The following is a 19,455-nucleotide window of genomic DNA, read 5'->3' as shown; positions in this document are numbered from 1 at the left end:
AAATGGGAATGATAGAAACATCAACAGTTGCCATGTGAAAAAAGAGGCAGGGGCTATGGCCTGTATGGCTAAAAGTGAGTTTAATTACGATTTAACCTGATTTTTCTCATCTTACAGGTCTCCCCATGTAAGGGCTCGTAAGGGTAGCTTCAATGCTCACGACTTTGCTTCTAATACCCCCAACGAGTTGCAGTCCCAGTCCTCAATGGATGAGCCGGGCAGTCCCGAGGGAGGGCTGACTCCGAAGGAAGCACGAGGAGGAGGCCTTACCGAGAGACGAGGTAAATCGTAATACTCGGTCACCATCTCCACTTGTATCGATTTGTGCGGAAAGTATCAAGCCACAGTTCGACACTCACCCTTTGCATCACTTCAGGTTTAAGCATAAGTCAGCAATCCAAATGGTAAAAATGATACAACTGTTTCATTGTTGGTCACGTTTGATTGGAAGATTAGATTTTCTATTCGGCAAATAGAATGCCCTATCTGCCAGAGCAATACAAAGCAAGATTTCAGTGCATAACTCTTGGAGGAAAAGCAGAAAGGGACATTCTCTCGTGGCTTCATGGAGAGTCCGCTGCATTTTGGTTGCTTGCACCAGTCGCTGACTGTGCTTAACAGATCCTACACTTAATGCTGTGGGAATGGCTGCTGGAATTTTAGTTTAACCACGACCTTACAGTAAGCAAGCATAACTCTCCTGTATCCCTACACACCGCCATGATCAATGGGATTTGCGAACCTTCTCTGAATGAAAGCAGTATTAATTAAGCTCCAGTTCCTTACAACTTCTCTGGGGTGGAGAATTCCAAAGATTCACAACCCTCTGCGTGAAGAACTCTCTCCCCATCTCAGTCCTGAATGGCCAACCCTTTATTTTGAGACTGTGACCCCGTGTTCTAGATTCCCCAGCCAGGGGAAACATTTTCTCGGCATTCACCCTGTCAAGCACCTTAAAAATGGATATTCTGGAGGCTGACAGCCATGTTAATGTATTCACTGAAGGAGCAATAACTGTGATCACCTGCAGTTCATAACAGGATATAACAGTCAGAATAGATTAAGTTGACCTCATGTGAAGCATTTTAAAGATTGGCTTCATTGCTTTTTCCTATACTTGTATAGTGAACATAAGAACATAAGAAATAGGAGCAGGAGTAGGCCATTTGTCTCCTCGAGCCTGCTCCGCCATTCAATAAGATCATGGCTGATCTGATCATGGACTCAGCTCTACTTCACTGCTCGCTCCCCATAACCCTTTACTCAAAAATCTGTCTCACTCCGCCTTAAATATATTCAATGACTCAGCCTCCACAGCTCTCTGCGGCAGAGAATTCCACAGATTTACAACCCTCTGTGAAAAGAAATTTCTCCTCATCTCTGTTTTAAATGGGCAGCCCCTTATTCTCAGACTATGTCCCCTAGTTTTAGTTTCCCCAATGAGTGGAAATATCCTCTCTGCATCCACCTTGTCGAGCCCCCTCATTATCTTACAAGTTTCAATAAGATCACCTCATGAGAGAGTAAAAGTCAGGAGTTGAGAATTAAGAAGTTTCTGTGTATGAGAATGCAAATTAGTGGCGTGAAATCTGCAGTTAAGTTGTAGTCCGTAAACGTTTGTCCTGTTTCAGGAGTCCGCAGTCACCAAGTGCACAAATCCTGGCCCACTTCCACGAGTGATGCAGATAGTGTCGGAGGGGGCAGTGGTCTGGATTCCCCCTCTTCGACAACAGGTAGGATTACCAAACTTTCACAAAAAATATACAAAAACAACTTGAATTAAATGATTTAGAGGGTTATATAATTTAGTTAATTTTACTTTCATTTATTCAGCTTTACCCCATTACACTCTCGATCCTATTGCCCCTTGCAACTGATTTTCTTTCTGTCAGGAGGGTAGGGTGGGTGATTCAGACCACGGGTCTTTGATGGTTGGTAACAAGGTCAATGATTAAAGCATTTGATGGTGCAGCACAGAACCCCTGCTAGTGCCTCCTATGATCCAAAGTATTATGTTGCCTCATTGTCTTGGAATCCATCCAAAAACTTGTCAAACTCAGCTGTTGAAGGAAGCCAAATTTGAGTGGCACTGAAGATGGAGATTTGGACTTGGGCTGCCTAACTGGGAGGCCAGTACTTTTTTACTGCATTTACATGGACCACCTATCACTTAGGGTCAGACTCAGAGTGATGTGGACAAACTAAATATTTTAGGATGTGAATTGTGTTAAAATGTTTGTTTTCCAGGCTATCTACCACAGAAGTCTGGCAGTCAAATATGCATTTGAGTTTAGTTCCTTCTCTGGTGTGTGAATTAGATGGCAGACCTGATTGAGGTGTATAAAATTATGAGGGGCCTAGATAGAGTGGATAGGAAGGGCCTATTTCCCATAGCAGAGGGGTCAACAACCAGGGGGAATAGATTTAAAGTAATTGGTAGGAGGTTTAGAGAAGATTTGAAGGGAATTTTTTTCACCCAGAGGGTGGGGTCTGGAACTCACTGCTGGAAAGGATGGTAGCTGCGGAAACCCTCATCACATTTTAAAAGTACTTGGATATGCATTTAAAGTGACGTAACCCTACAAGGCTATGGACCAAGAGCTGGAAAGTGGGATTAGGCTGGATAGCTCTTTGTCGGCCGACACGGACACGATGGGCCTAATGGCCTCCTTCCATGCTGTAAATTTCTATGATTCTATGCCTTCATCTGTGGGAGAAAGAAACACAAATTCTGAGGGGGGTGGGGGTGGGGGGGGGGGGATTTTAACTGGTAGCAGGATTTGGGCAGAGAGAAGGCAGGACAAATGTCAAACTCCCCCCCGACGGCATCAATTTGAGGCACGGGCTACTTTGACTCCTAGGCCTCATTTACATCCCGGTGGCCAGCTGCCTGCCACAAAGAGGCATAAATAAGCAGCTGGCCAGCTGTTGGGAGGTGAAGATCAGATGGCCAAGAGGCCGCCCATTGGCACTCGGGTAAGTCGCAGGGGTAACTGGCAGGTGGGTACGGTAGAGGTTTTGGCAGGTGGATATGTGAGAAACCCAGGGCAGCAGAAGCCCAGGCTTTTTGTGGAGCCCAGAAAAGCACTCATGCCGCTACAAATGTAAGTTTAAAATACACCTTATTGGGCCTCCGCTTTCCCTGACAGGTTTTATTGGGCGGGCCAGCAGTGGTGGGCGCCATGCTGAATCGGTGGTTAAAATGCCATCGGGATACAAATGTCAACATCGAACCCTAATTTGCATGTATTAATGAGCCTTCCACTTGAGTCGGGCAGGAGCCTCGGCCACCTAAATAAAGGCCTCAGTTAAAGCGGGAACGAATCGGTATGTTTTCAGAGACTGATACGTCCTTACTATACAGTATAAATGCACACGAGGCCCATACTTGAGAGAAGGTCACTGTGTGACCAGTTACCTTTGTTTCCAAGACCTCAAGTGATGAAGGTGGGTGGAGCTTCCCCTTTTATACCTGAAAGTCCAGGTTAGGAGTGTCTCCCACAAGTTCACCCCCTAGTGGTCAATGTTCTCAAGGTGTACAACTTAGGTCAGCTTATACATGGGTTACAATGATAGTTGAATACATGACATCACCTCCCCCCCAAAGTCTTGTTGGGATCACAGGTTTAACTCTCTCTAGTGGTTTACGCTCCCTTGTAGAGCGCCTGAATTGGGGCTCCGGTTGTTGGGCGCTGGCCTGAGTGTCTGCTGTTTGCGGTGCCTCAGGCCTGTCCGGACTGCCCACAGTGACTGGGCTCTCCTCCACTTGGTTCCGGTGTTCGGTCACCTGTGGTGGAGTAAACTCTACGTCGTGTTCTTCCTCTGCTTCTTCTATGGGGTTGCTAAACCTCCTTTTTGTTTGATCCACGTGTTTGTGGCAGATTTGTCCATTGGTAAGTTTAACTACCAAAACCCTATTCCCCTCTTTGGCAATCACAATGCCTGCAAGCCATTTGGGCCCTGCAGCGTAATTAAGGAAAAAACAGGGTCATTGACATCAATACATCGTGCCCTCGCATTCCTATTATGGTAGTCACATTGTGACTGACGCCTGCTCTCAACAATTTCTTTCATAGTAGGATGTATAAGGGATAACCTGGTTTTGAGCGTCCTTTTCATTAGCAGATCTGTGGGTGGAACCCCTGTGAGCGAGTGTGGTCGGGATCTATTGGTCAACAGGATGCGTGATAAGCGGCTTTGTAGGGAACCCCCTTGGATTCTGAGCATCCCCTGTTTGATTATCTGCACTGCTCGTTCCGCCTGGCCATTTGAGGCCGGCTTGAACAGTGCCGTTCTGACATGGTTGATTCCATTGCCTGCCATGAAGTCCTGGAATTCAGTGCTTGTGAAACACGGGACATTGTCACTGACCAAGACATCCGGTAGACCATGGGCGGCGAACATTGCCCATAGACTTTCTACCGTGGCAGAGGATGTCCTTGAATTTAAAATGGCACACTCAATCCATTTGGAGTAGGCGTCTACGACAACCAAAAATATTTTTCCCATGAAAGGACCTGCATAGTCCACATGGATGCGTGACCATGGCTTGGCGGACCAGGACCATGGGCTAAGGGGGGCTTCCCTGGGTGCGTTGCCCAGCTGAGCACACGTGTTGCACCGTGCGAACACAAAGTTCCAGATGTACATCTATCCCTGGCCACCAAACGTGTGACCTGGCAATTGTCTTCATCATGACAATGCCCGGGTGCTCATTGTGAAGTTCTCTGATAAACACCTCTCTGCCCATCTGGTGCATGACTTCTCGGTTTCCCCACAGTAGGCAATCAACCTGAATCGAGAGTTCATCCTTGCACCTATGAAACGGTTTAAATTACTCAGGGCATGCCGCATATGTGGCTGCCCAGTCCCCATTCAGGACACATTTCTTAACTAAAGACAGTAGCGGTTTGTCCAGACTTTAATCTGATGGGCTGTCACAGGTAAGTCTTCGCTTTCAAAAGCTTCAACAGCCATGACTATCTCAGCATCATGCTCAGTTGCCCCCTCAGTGGTGGCTAGTGGGAGCATGCTGAGTGCATCTGCGCAGTTTTCAGTGCCCGGTCTGTGCCGAATTGTGTAGTCATAGGCAGCTAATGTAAGTGCCCACCTCTGTATGCGGGCCGATGTATTCGCATTTATGGCCTTGTTGTCGGCCAAAAGGGACGTTAGGGGTTTGTGATCTGTCTCCAGCTCAAATTTGCTGCCAAACAGGTACTGGTACATTTTTTTTTACTGCATATACACATGCTAGCGCTTCCCTTTCTACCATCCCGTAGCCCTTTTCTGCCTGGGACAAACGTCTGGAGGCATAAGCTACCGGCTGTAACTGACCCTTGGCATTAACATGCTGCAACACACACCCGACCCCATAGGACGACGCATCGCACGTTAAAACAAGTTTCTTACACGGGTTATATAAAGTTAACAGTTTGTTGGAGCATAATAAATTGCATGCTGTATCAAAAGCCCTTTCCTGGCTGTCCCCCCAGACCCAATCGCGATCTTTGCGTAGGAGCATGTGTAGCGGCTCTAACAGCGTGCTCAATTTGGGAAGAAAGTTACCAAAATAGTTCAGGAGCCCGAGGAACGAACGCAGCTCCGTCGTGTTACGGGGTCTGGGTGCTCTCTGGATCGCTTCCGTTTTGGACGCAGTAGGTCTGATCCCATCTGCTGCTACCCTCCTCCCCAGGAATTCTACCTCTGGAGCTAAGAAGACGCACTTCGCCTTTTTCATTCGCAGCCCTACCCGGTCCAGTCTGCGTTGCACCTCCAAGTTGTGGAGGTGTTCTTCAGTATCGCGACCCGTGATGAGGATGTCGTCTTGAAAAACCACCGTCCTTGGAATCGACTTGAGGAGGCTTTCCATATTTCGCTGAAAGATCGCGGCGGCCGAACGAATCCCGAACGGACATCTGTTGTACTCAAACAACCCCTTGTGTGTCGTGATGGTGGTCAGCTTCTTCGACTCACTCGCCAGCTCTGGGTCATGTAAGCTGAGGTCAGGTCCAATTTTGAAAAAAGTTTGTCATCGGATAGCATCGATAGCGGGTACTGATCTTGGAGTGACACCTGATTGATGGTGGCCTTGTAATCACCACATATCCTGACCGACCCATCCGCCTTGAGCACCGGCATGATCGGGCTCGCCCAGTCACTGAATCCGACTGGCAAGATGATGCCTTCCCTCAGCAGTAGGTCCAATTCGCATTCTATCTTTTCCTGCACATACGCCTTGTGGTGTACTGGCCTGGCGTCCGGGTTTATGTGAATCACTACCTTGGCCCCCATGAAAGTGCCAATGCCGGGTTGAAATAATGAGTCAAATTTGTCCAGGATCTGTGAGCATGATACTCACTCCACAGAAGAAATTGCATTGACATCGCCCCATTTTCAGTTCATGACAGCAAGCCAATTCCTCCCCAGTAGTGCGGGACCGTCCCCCAGGACAATCCAGAGTGGCAACCTGGTCTCTGAACCTTTGTGGGTCACGACTACCGTGGCGCTGCCTAGCACCAGAATGATCTCCTTTGTATATGTCAGTAGCTGTGTGTCAATCGGCAATAATTTTGGCCTCCTGGTCTTGGACACCCACAACCTTTCGAACTGTTTGATACTCATCAGGAACTGGCTGGCCCACGTGTCTAGCTCCATTAATACTGGGATGCCATTGAGGAGCACTTTCATCATTATCGGTGGCGTCCTGGTATATGAACTGTATATGTGCTCCACATGAACTTGCTGAACTTCAGCTTCCAGCGATTTCCCCCAGTATTCCTTTGGCCTCGTAGGGCTTACATCGGGCCTGTCCTCCTCGTACATCAACCTGGCTGCAGGCTTCCTGCACATACACGCCAAGTGACCGCTGACGTTGCAGTTTCTGCAGGTATATTGCTGATACCTGCAAGCTCTGGCTGGGTGTTTGCCTCCACACCTCCAGCATGAGCTGGAGGCCCCGTTGTTGGAAACAAAAGGTCCATTACCACTCGATCGTCTCTGACTGTCTCTGTAACTGTCCTTAAACGCACCATTAACAGGTGTTGATGGCCCTATTACTGGCCGTTGCGATGGCATGAATCGCCGTTCAGCTAGCCATTGTCTCTGTTGAATTCCCCCTTTGGGTTCGACTACATGCTGGGGCATGTCCGATTGCCCTTGTCTGCCTAGAGAACTGTGTGTCACGTTAACAATGTTGACTCCCTGGTCATTTGCCGCATTTGAGCCAAGATTTTTGTCATACATCATTCTGGTCTCTTCCTCCGCCGCCGCTTCCAAGGTCAAGTCTTTGGTCTCAATCAGTTTCCTGAAAACCCCAGCGTGCCCGATGCCCTCAATAAAAAAGTCTTGCAGCATCTCCGCTCTGCATGCATCTGGGAACTTACATAGGCTCGGCAGTCGCCGGAGATCTGCCACGAAGTCTGGAACGCTTTGCCCTTCTCGCCGCCGGTGCGTGTAAAACCGGTGTCTCGCCATGTGCATGCTGCTCGCCGGTTTAAGGTGTTCCCCAATCAACTTACTGAGCTCTTCAAACGTCATGTCCGCTGGCTTCTCTGGCGCTAGAAGGTCCTTCATCAGGGAATACGTTCTGGATCCACAAACCGTCAGGAGATGAGCCCTGCGTTTGTCGTCCGAATCCTGTCCCAACCATTCCTTAGTGACAAAACTTTGATATAGTCTCTCAATAAAGTCAACCCAATCATACCAACACAGTACCTCTCTTCTGTGCTGCTTGTGGCCATGCTCACGTGGTTTAAATCCCAGTTTCTCGTCGCCAATGATACGTCCTTACTATACAGTATAAATGCACACGAGGCCCATACTTGAGAGAAGATCACTCTGTGATCAGTTACCTTTATTACCGAGACCTCAAGTGATGAAGGTGGGTGGAGCTTCCCCATTTATACCTGAAAGTCCAGGTTAGGGGTGTTTCCCACAAGTTCACCCCCTAGTGGTCAATGTTCTCAAGGTGTACAACTTAGGTCAGCTTATACATGGGTTACAATGATAGTTGAATACATGACAGAGACGGCTTTAACTGTCCGGGAGGGACGGGTTAAAATCGCTACACTAAGCGTCACTCCGCAGTGGGAGCAATCCCTCTTCACAAGGTGTGACGTATTACTGGTGCTGTCGTAAACATGATTTATCCGTCTGACCATTAGAGGAAAGTGAACAGCACAATCGCTTTGAAGAAAATAGAGGAAAGATATTAAAAAATTGCAAATTTTAAAAGTGAATCATGTGGTTGAAACCATCCTTCACACTTGGAATCCAGGTACAATGATTAGAACATTAAACATTTGCAATTACAATGCCCATAAAGTTACTTTACCAACAATGGAGCGGCTGGGATATTCTTGCATATTAGATTAATTTCTCTGAAAAACTGCAAGCACGCAAACATCTTGTATCTAGAAATTGAGAATGACTGAATTCCAGAACTTTTTACTGCATATTTTTATCTGTTGCTTTAAACTATATTTTTAATAAATGATATTTTTACCAAATAATATCAACAAAGTTTAATCTCCAATGTCTCAATCCATAGGTGATTTTTCCAGAAAATTGCCCAGAATTCCCTCTTCTGGTACCATGTCATCCACAGAGGAAGTGGAGGATAAAGACAGCAGCACCAACTTTGAGCAAAGTAAGTTAAATGGAATCTGGTTCTAAACCACGATACGGAAACTTAGATTGTATTGGGCCCAAGTTTCCACATGATTGGCGCCTGATTTTTAGGAGCAACTGGTGGAGAACGGACTATCTTAGAAATCGCAATTTTCCACATTTTTTTTTTCTGCAGTTCTAGTCAGGTAGAACAGTTCTACTTTGGAACAGAATTTTTTCTTCAAAAGGGGGCGTGTCCAGCCACTGACGCCTGATTTCAAAGTTTCCACAGTGAAAACGTACTCCAAACTAACTTAGAATGGAGCAAGTGAAGATTTTTGCAGAACTGAAAAAACCTGTTCTACACATTAAAAAATCAGGCGCAGGTTACAAATTAGGCGTCCAGAACGAGGGGGGGGAGTGGGGGGGAAGGGAAGTCATTAAATTCTACAATAAATCCTTAATTATACTTATACAAATATTATACAAATAAATCCAACCTGAATAAACATTTATAAGCAAAGAAAAGATTAAATAAACCATGTTCCTACCTGTGTGAAAGTTCTTCAGGCAGGCCTTTAGGAAGCGGTTTGCCGTCGGGACTGAAGGCTGAACGTGCCGGGCCCGAGATTTCGGGCAGGGCCCGTCCCCAGCACCAGAGGTAGGTGGCGTTGGGTCGGGTCGGGGAGAGAGGTTCGGTTCGGGTCGGGGGGAGGGAGGGAGGTCAGGTCGGGGAGGGGGGGGGGGGCGGGGGAGGTCGGTCTGGGAGGGGTGGGGAGGGAGGTCGGGTGGGGGTGGGAGGTCGGGGAGGGGGAGGTCAGGTCGGATCCAGTCCGGGGGCGGGGGCGGGAGTAGAGTCGGGTGGGAGCGGCAGACCAGATGGGTCGGGTCCGGGCAGGGGGGGGAGGTCGGGGAGGGGGAGGTCAGGTCGGATCCAGTCCGGGGGCGGGGGCGGGGGCGGGAGTAGAGTCGGGTCGAGTCGGGTGGGAGCGGGAGCGGCAGATGCAGACGGGTTGAGTCGGGTCCGGTAGGGGGGGAGGTCGGGGAGGGGGGTTGGGGGGAGAGGGAGAGAGAGAGAGAGGGAGGGAGGGAGAGAGAGAGAGGGAAGGAGGGAGGTCAGGTCGGGGAGGGGGGGGGGGGGGAAAGGTCGGGGAGGGAGAGAGAGAGAGAGAGAGGGAAGGAGGGAGGTCAGGTCGGGGAGGGGGTGGGGGAGGTCGGGGAGGGGGAGGTCAGGTCGGATCCAGTCCGGGGGCGGGAATAGAGTCGGGCAGGAGCGGCAGCGGCAGCGACAGGCGGGTCGAGTCGGGTCCGGTTGGGGGGGGGGGGCGGGGGGGAAAGCAGGAGCGGGAGTCGGCAGGAAGTAGGAGCTGGCCGTGCGAGGAGCCTTATTCACGCAGCCCCAGTGAGGCCATTCGGCCAGGGCTAGGGGCTGCGTGCTTCGGGCCCCTCCCACACAGTTTCGGGCGCCTGGAGCTACTGCACTTGCGTGCCCACTGTAGCGCGCATGTGCAGAGCTCCCGGCACTGTTTTCGGCGCAGGGTCCTAGCTCCGCCCCCTACAGCTCCTGCTGCGCCACGCCGAGGGCCAGAGGACCTGCAGGGAGGTGGAGAATACGGAGGGTTTTTTTAGGCGCACTTTGTGGCGCGAAAAACGGGCGCCCAGCTCGGAGGGGCGCCCGTTTTTTATCGTGTGGAAACTTGGGCCCATTGTGTCTGTATAAATCCAGGGCTCAAAACCGTGCCGTTAGCATCCACTTGAACCATTGTAACTGCCTGGGCCTTGGTTTAAGGCTGCATCTATTTGTATTAACTGAAAGGCAGCCATTTCTCTGATTGGCTCGCCATTTTCACATGACCTATTGCTGATTGGTCCCCTTGGAGGATAAGCCACACCCTGAAGTTCCTCTGGAATGTGTAACTGGTACCGCCCAGCCCAAGTTCTGACTGACTTTCCAATCTGTAATTTGATCCATTTTGACTTCAGAAGCCACAGAGAATAGATCTCCCCAAAAGCTACCAAGTTCCGGCCGAAGTCCATTACCGCAACGCAAGAGCATCCCTCCCCCAGTCGAAATCCCTTTCACAAGGGCAAGACCTTACCCCCTCCCATAGATGGGGCATTGTGTGCGGATTGTTAACATGTTTGGGTATGAAGTGAATGGTGACAGTATCGTGACTTCTGGATTTCATCCACCCCAACGATGTCCCTTGTAACACATGCACCGAGCTTACACGCACCAGGGGATTGGAAGAACGTAATCCATCTTCCCCAAGTTCCCTCTCTCCCCTCCAATTTCCCCCCTCCCCCACCCCCCGCACCTGTGTCTCTCTCTCTCTCTCTCTTCCCACTCCCCAGACGCGCACTCTCTCTCTCTCTCGCCCCCCTCCAAGCTCTCTCTCTGTCTCTCTCTTCCAGCCCGCCCCCCGGAATTCATTCTCTCTCTCTCTCTCTCCCGCCTCCCCCCACCCCACACCAAGCTCTCTCTCTCTCTCTCTCTCTTCCCCCCCCCCCCCCGCAAAGCTCTCTCTCTTCTCCCTCTAAGCTCTCTCTCTCTGTTTCCCCCCCCCCCAAGCTCTCTCTCTCCTCCCCTCCCCAAGCTCTCTTTCCCCCCCACCCCAGGCTCTCTCTTTCCGCCCCACCATGTCTGTCTCCGCACAGAGCATTTTACGGTGCCGCTTGGTTCTTCACTCAAACTGGCGCTGCATGAGAAAGTGTTCCTTGTTGACCCGCTTCTCGCTCTCCCCGCCGACGCAGAATAGGATTATTGGGAATTGTGCTGGGGGGGGAAATTTGGTGATATTTGCCCTAACTCTCATTTCTGCGCATGGTGGGCACCCATGCCACTTGGATGCCCACCAGTTGGGGTGGCCAGCGTGCCTACTCTGGGGAGGGAGGGAGGGGCTTTATAAGGGGGGAAAAAAACACGAAAAATGTTCCCAAATCTTTGGGGTTGGAGGGAAGAATCTGCAAATGAGCCACATTGGTGCCAGCCCAACAGCTTTTTACAACCGGTTGATTGTTAACACTGCCCATTGTCCTAACCAAAATTAACAATACTAAAGAAGTTTTACGTGAAGATAAGCTGCAGTCCAATGCAGAGCAACCAATTTTCACTTTTGAAAGGAATTTGTCTGTCGCCATTTATTTAATTGGCTGGTGATTGATTTTCAAACAGGTATCAATGGGATGGCTCCAGAAATAGCGGTGTCGACCGGCCCCTTCAAAAATATAGGCCTCTCGAAGGCCGCACAAACACATCGCCTCAGGAAACTTCGTACACCATCAAAATGCAGAGAGTGTGACAGCTATGTATATTTCCAGGGGGCTGAGTGTGAGGAGGTAAAGAACATCGAATCAAGTAGCTGTGGAATCCCATGGTTTTTGTTCGTCATTAGAGTATGTTAGGTTTTTTAGGTTTTTCTCTCTATCATTGTCTCCACAATAAATACTCCTGTAAATGCTTTACACCAGTTACATTACACATTTTGCACTGGTGTAACAGGTTTTGAACCTTTTTGGTGTTCTCGATGCTTTTCTCTTAATATCCTTTGAATGAGACATTAAAACAAGGCCCCGTCATTTTGTTCAGATAAATATTAAACATCCATTTCAACTATTCATAGAGCAGGGCGTTTCTGGATCTCAGTAAACATTCTTCCGTCAGCCAACATCATCACCAATTAATTGCCTCATTTGTCTCACTGCAGTTTATGGAATTGCTGAGTGTGAAACAGCTGTCACCGTGGGCAATTCATTCATATAAAACATTTTGGGACACCCTGAAAGGCACCATCAGATACTACATAAATACTGGGGTATGGTAGCATAGTTGTTATGTTAGTGGCCTAGTAATCCAGATTCCATCACAGCAGTTGGGGAATTTAAATTAAAAATAATGAATGAAATCTGGAATAAAAAGCTAGTATCAGTAATGTAAACATGAAACTACCGGATTGGTTCACTAATGCTCTTTAGGAAAGGAAATCTGCTGTCCTTACCCGGTCTGGCATTTATGTGACCCACATAGAAACATAGAAAATATGTGCAGGAGTCGGCCATTCGGCCCTTCGAGCCTGCACCACCATTCAATAAGATCATGGCTGATCATTCACCTCAGTACCCCTTTCCTGCTTTCTCTCCATATCCCTTGATCCCTTTAGTCGTAAGGGTCATATCTAATTCCCTCTTGAATATATCTAACGAACTGGCATCAACAACTTTCTGCAGTAGAGAATTCCACAGGTTAACAATTCTCACGTGTTTGACTCTTAACTGCCCTTTGAGATGCTTTTCAAAGACAATTAGGGATGGGCAATAAATGCTGGCATTGCCAGCAACATCCACATCCCATGAATGAATATAAAAAATGCAAGTTCTTTCTAAGGTTGAAATGTAGCTAGCTGTTGGTACAGGTGAATGGAGCTCCTTACTTTCTTGGCTTTGCCTGACGTGGAACAATCGTTCAGTATTGCCAGCTGTTTATCGCTCTAAAGAGAGAGCGATCTTATACTGTACCTGGCTGAGCAAGTCAGCTGTTCACCGCTCAGATCCATTCACAAACCAACCAACTAGTAATCCAGAAGCCTGGACTAATGACCTAGTGACATGAGTTCAAATCCCACCACGGCAGCTGAGGAATTTAAATTCAGTTAATTAAATAGATCTGGAATAAAAAGCTAGTATCAGTAATGGCGACCATGAAACTGCCGGATTATTGTAAAAATTCATCTGGTTCACTAATGTTCATTTAGGGAAGGAAATCTGCCGCCCTTGCCCGGTCTGGCCTATATGTGACTCCAGACCCATAGCAATGTGGTTGACTCTTAACTGCCCTCTGAAATGGCCTAGCAAGCCACTCCGTTGTACCAACGAACAGTAGTTCAAGAAGGCGGCTCACCGGCACCTTCTCGAGGGCAATTAGGGATGAGCAATAAATGCTGGCTTTGCCAGCGCCACCCACATTTCAGGAACGAAAAAAAAACTGTAGAAATGCAAATCATGTTATGCATGGGTCATGGTGGAAATTCTTGGGACTTGTCACAAGATGTCATGATCACTTCCCCTGTCTGTAGTTATAAGAACATGTTTGCTCACTTCCCCTGTCTATAGTATGAACACCTTTGCAAGGCTGGAATCAGATCATAACTTCTCCTTTCCATATAGTAAACATTTAATCTAAAAGCAGCAGCGAGAAGGGCTCCATCACCAGTCTCTGTCCCACTGTACCTGAAAGAAAATGGAACTTGCCTTCATGGGCAATGTGCTCCTTGCTGCCTGTTCCTCTCCAACCAGAGAGGGGTTGGGCACAGGGCCTCCTCTTCTGAGCACACCTCAAAATGGACACCTTTTTGATGTTAGGCAGGCAAATGAGGCAGGCGGGCTGGAAACTCCCATCCCCACCTCATTGCCATAACTGCTCTTTGCTTGTGCCTGCTGCAGGTCCCCTCACAAGGCAAGCCAGGTAATGTAAAGGGAGCCGAGCCAAGGCATCACGAGTCTTTTCCCCTGTTTCCTCTACTTAGTACTTGGGAAGCGAGAATTCCCCGGTTGCATTGGACAAGAGAATAAACCCTATTGGTAAGTTTTGAAATTGTGTTAGCCAGTGGTTCAGTGGGTAGCACCCTCACCTCTGAGTCAGAAGGTTGTGGGTTCAAGTCCCACTCCAGGATTCGAGTGCAAAAATCTAAGCTGACACTCAACACAATACCGAGGGAGCGCTGCACTGTTGGAGGTGCCGTCTTTCGGATGAGACGTTAAACCATTGCCCCATCTGCCCTCTCAGGTAAACGTAAAAGATCCCATGGCACTATTTCGAAGAAGAGCAGGGGAGTCATCCCTGGTGCCCTGGCCAATATTTATCCCTCAATCAACATCACTAAAGCATTTCATACTTAACAACAGTGACTACAGTTTGCAAAGTATTTCATTGGCTGTAATGTGCTTTTGGACGTCCGGTGGTCGTGAAAGGTGCTATATAAATGCAAGTCTTTCTTAAAATTCAAAAGAATATTGCCAACAGAACATTGCTTTATAGCTTGTGTGGTCTGATAATACCACGTCCAGAAATTTCACAAGGATAATCCCTAGTTGCCCTGGAGAAGGTGGTGCTGAGTCACTTTCTAGACCTGCTACGGTCCTGGCGGTGAAGGTACACGCATTTGTCTGAAATTCTTCTGATATTTTAGCAGAGACACACATAAATGAGTATCGCAAACTAATTCCTCTCCAGTGAATATACTGCAAATGTGTCCAATTGCTAACAGTGATGTAATGTGCCCGACAGTGCAATCTGGCTTGTCACAAGAAGTGTCTGGAGACACTGGCAATTAAATGCGGCCACAAGAAGTTACAGCGGAAGCTGCAGCTGTTTGGCAGGGAGTTTGCCCGGACTTCACGCGACAGTCACGATGGCATCCCGTTCATCATCAAGACGTGCATCTCCGAGATTGAGCGGAGGGCTTTGAGCATGAAAGTAAGTCGATCTTCAGCAATCAGGTGCAGCCTTCGCAAACCATCCCCGAAACCTCCACATTATCGCAAAACCATTGCATCCAAAGAAGAATTGTTTGAAATAATTAATGCAGATTATTCAAAAGGCTCTAAAATTAATCCACGGAGTTTTTTCAATTCTTTATTCATGTGGGCACTGCTGACAAAGCCAGCATTTATCGCCCATCGCTCGTTGCCCTGGAGACGATGGTAGTGAGCCGCTTTCTTGAACCGCTGCAGTCCTTGCGGTGAAGGTACACGCACTTATCTGAAATTCTTCTGATATTTTAGCAGAGAAAAGATAAGTAAATATCTTCACTAAAATAACAGAGAGAAAATTTTCAGATGAATTCATTAATAGTTCGTACCTTAGTTATTCCAGGGCCTTGGGGCGCAATTTCCCACAATTATCTGCGGCGTTTGTTTGGCGTGCAGTTTTTTTTGGAGTAAATAAAAATCTCCAAATTTCCCCAAAGTTTCTGCGGCAGTGTAATTCACTTAGGTATGATTTTTTTTTTTAGGTTACGATTTTTTTGCGTCATAGGGGCGGGGCGTAACCTGATGTCTGGCATAGTCGGGCGTAACTCTTCAAATACACAAAAAAATGCCATTGGGGAAAATTGGGCCCTTAGTCTGTCATTTTACAATATTGATTTATATGATTGTTTGCTTCAAAACAATGAGATTGTCGACATTCTATTTTCCTACTTTCTGTCTCTCCCAGTTTTCTAATCTTTAATTTTCTTCTTTTCAATCTCTTCCGCCTTTTTTCTCTCACTAAGCCCCCAACTCCTTGCTGCCAAGGTTCGCTTTCTGCGTTCTGCTGCAATTGCACATCCAGGAAACCTTGGCACTCCTCTTACAGTGTCAGCTGTGGCTCAGTGGGTACACACTCATCTCTGAGTTATAAGGTTGTAGGTTCAGGAACTTGAGCACAAAAAAAATCTAGGCTGACACTCCAGTGCAGTGCGGAACATGCCGTCTTTCAGATGAGACGTTAAACCAAGGCCCCATCTGCCCCCTCAGGTGGACGTAAAAGATCCCATGGCACTATTTCAAAGAAGAGCAGGGGAGTTATCCCTGGTGTCCTGGCCAATATTTATCCCTCACTCAACATAACAAAAAACAGATTATCTGGTCATTATCACATTGCTGTTTGTGGGAGCTTGCTTGTGCGCAAGTTGGCTGCCGCGTTTCCCACATTACAACAGTGACTACACTCCAAAAGTACTTAATTGGCTGAAAAGGGCTTTGAGTCATCCGGTGGTCGTGAAAGGCGCTATATAAATGCAAGTCTTTCTTTTCTTAACTTTTTGATGTTGCGTCTATAGGGAATCTACCGCGTCAATGGTGTGAAGACCCGAGTTGAGAAGTTGTGTCAGGCTTTCGAAAATGGAAAGGAACTGGTCGAACTCTCTCAAGCCTCACCGCATGACATCAGCAATGTGCTCAAGCTATATCTGCGACAGGTAACAAAATATCTTCAGTTTCTAAAAGCTGACGCACCAAGTCTCATTTGATCAGGATTTGTCCATAAATGTGAGAGCATCTCTGAGCTTTACCAACAAGGTTATCATAAAATTGTCATTTTTGATTATGTTTCTATATGTTGTTGCTTCCACAATATTTGATATATCTGCAACATAGAGAGCAGTAATTAGCTCTTCTAAGGCTAAGTATAAATCCTGAGATCCTGTTATTCTGAATCTCATGCAGTCTGAGATTTTTTTTAGGAGGAAATTAAGAAAGCAAATGGAATGTTGGCCTTTATTACAAGTGGATTTCAGTATAAGAGAAGACGTCTTACTGCAATTATATAGGGCCCTGGTGATTGTGTACAGTTTTTGGATATTAAGTGAATCGAGGAAGGTGAGGACCGTGCAGGAAAGTGGAGTTGAGGTAGAAGATCAGCCGTGATCTTATTGAATGGTGGAGCAGGATCGAGGGGCCGAATGGCCCACTCCTGTTCCTAATTCTTATGTCCTTATGAAATTAGGGATCTGCCCCTAAAGTTGATCCTTAGTGCAATCAATCCGATTGCAACATTTTGTTATACAAATGCATTAAACAATCGCTGCAATAGCCATCTCCAGGTTAAAGTTAGATAGTTCAACACAGACAGCGCACAGCACCACATACAAAACTTGGTTCTTGACATGTACATCACATTGGAGATTAGTGCCTGCTCATTAGCCAATGGTAGGGAACAGTAGCATAGTGGTAGTGTTACTGGACTCGTACTCCAGAGGCCTGAGCTAATAAGCTGGAGACAAGTGTTCAAATCCCGCCATGGTAGCTGGGGAATTTAAATTTAGTTAATTAAATAAATCTGGAATAAAAGGCTAGTATCAGTAATGGTGACCATGAAACTATCGGACTGTTGTAAAAACCCTGGGGCCAAAGTTCAGGGTTCCTATAAAGGCCCATTTCTGCCATTTTGCGACGGAATCGAGTTCCGCCACGTTGCAGTCCGATGGCCGCTTCGACCCAAATTCAGGTCGGGGATTTTTCCGCCTGTCCCCAATTCCGCCCCGCTGCTGACGACCGCCGCAAGCGCTTCATCAAAACACGCACTGCCGCTCCCCCTCACCTGCAGAAAATGTAGGTAAAACAATCGTTCCCCCGCCGCGCGGTGCCCCCCGACAACTTTGTTTGTCGGTGCATCTTGTCTGCCCTCTCTCTGCCCTGGCGGTGTGGCGGCCATTAAAGGTGAGGACCGAATGCCGCGCGGCAGCGATCTTATTTTTTTTGCCGGCCAACTTCCATGTCAGCCGGTCTATAGCTTCCCTCAAGTTCAGCCGGGCTGCCAACAGGCAGCCTAGTATCTCCTCTTGGGTGCCGGGCTGCTGGCCCAGCCGAAACCCTCCCTGGTGGCCCAGTGGCCAACTCTTAAAAAATGCTCGATTCTCTCCCCTTTAACGGAGGGGAGACAGCGGCAGAATCTCGATCCCGCCCCAATTTGCACCCCTCAGCCTGACTTACCACCCCACTACCGCCCCCCACTATGACTGACTTCCGGTCCAACTTTTTAAAAAAAAAGTACAAAGTCCCGAAAATCAATGGAAAGGCCGCCTCAATGATCTCAGCAGAAAAAACTTCAAAAAAACGGTAGGTGCGACAGGTTTCTGGCGGCCCTGAATTTCGGCGCCCCCATCTGGTTCACTAATGCTCTTTAGGGAAGGAAATCTGCCGTCCTTACCCAGTCTGGCCTATAGGTGACTCCAGACCCACAGCAATGTGGTTGACTTTTAACTGCCCTCTAAATGACCTAGCAAGCCACTGAAGGACAATTAGGGATAGGCAATAAATACTGGCTCTGCAAGCGATGCCCACATCCTGTGAAAAATAACATTGAATTATTTTAATAAACTATTACTCGCTGGGGTTGCCAACCCTCCAGGATTATCCTGGAGTCTCCAGGAATTAAAGACTGTGAGCAACCCAGGAGAAAAATCACAGGAGCAATAAAAAATGTGTTTAAAAATTTTTTTTCTTTGATCACCTTTGTTTACTAGTTCTAAAAATATTGGATATGGAGGGTAGGGGAGGGTGATGGCTGTTTGACCGACAGTCAAGAATCATCCAATTGGGGAATGAAGAGTCCTTTCCGATTGGCAGTGGGGAGGCTGGGCAACACGAGGAAGGACATGTTGGACAACCAATGGTGAGAGTGTGGGGGGGGGAGGGGCGGGGTGGTTAGAGGCAGGAGGTCATGTGATGAAACCTCCAGGAATATGTCCAACCACAGTTGGTAACCTTGTTCCTCGCACACAAATCTTGTCAAGAAGGCCGCTGAATTCTAAAATCAAAACAATTAAACTTTGCATCTACTGTTAGCTTCCAGAACCGATCATGCCGTTCCGCCTCTATAATGATTTGATGGGCCTGGCCAAAGAAAGCTTGCAGGGCACTGGGGATGCAGGGAATAAAGAGTCGGTGATCGAAAAGGAGAATTTGCTGCTTGTGACAAGACTGAAAGATCTGCTAAAGGATCTGCCGTCCGCAAACAAAGCCACACTGCAGTACATCATCCGGCATCTGAGCAGGTGAGTCCAGGCACGGCTAATACTCCAGGCAGTTATTAAGTTCACCCTTATAACAGTGACTACATTCCAAAAGTACTTCATTAGCTGCGAAGCGCTTTTAGACGTCCGGTGGTTGTGAAAAGCGCTATATAAATCCAAGTCTTTCTTTCTTAATCTTGGCCTATTGGTGATGATGGCAAGGGAAAGTAATGCTGTATTTGGCAGTTACTTTTCGGGATTTTTTTTTTGCTTTATTTTTTTTCCTAAGACCATAAGAAATAGGAGTAGGCCTTGCGGCCCTTCAAGCCTGCTCTGCCATTCAATAAGATCATGG

General features: G+C 47.7%; 1 protein-coding gene across 2 annotated transcripts in view; it reads left to right on the top strand.

Annotated features, from left to right (window-relative positions):
* LOC139228589 (rho GTPase-activating protein 45-like) overlaps positions 1-19,455 on the top strand; it is a 247,193-nt gene that overhangs the window by 210,406 nt on the left and 17,332 nt on the right. For both annotated transcript variants that reach the window (XM_070859736.1, XM_070859737.1), the window contains 7 exons: positions 118-281; positions 1,632-1,733; positions 8,549-8,647; positions 11,783-11,946; positions 14,891-15,079; positions 16,428-16,565; positions 18,934-19,142. In XM_070859736.1, coding sequence (XP_070715837.1) covers positions 118-281; positions 1,632-1,733; positions 8,549-8,647; positions 11,783-11,946; positions 14,891-15,079; positions 16,428-16,565; positions 18,934-19,142 — 1,065 coding nt within the window. The remainder of the gene's footprint in view (positions 1-117; positions 282-1,631; positions 1,734-8,548; positions 8,648-11,782; positions 11,947-14,890; positions 15,080-16,427; positions 16,566-18,933; positions 19,143-19,455) is intronic.

The sequence above is a fragment of the Pristiophorus japonicus genome, chromosome 18 (assembly GCF_044704955.1).
Source record: "Pristiophorus japonicus isolate sPriJap1 chromosome 18, sPriJap1.hap1, whole genome shotgun sequence".
In the NCBI taxonomy this organism is placed as follows: domain Eukaryota; kingdom Metazoa; phylum Chordata; class Chondrichthyes; family Pristiophoridae; genus Pristiophorus; species Pristiophorus japonicus.
The sequence above is the reverse complement of the archived record's forward strand: the minus strand, read 5'-3'. Positions and strand labels throughout refer to the sequence as shown.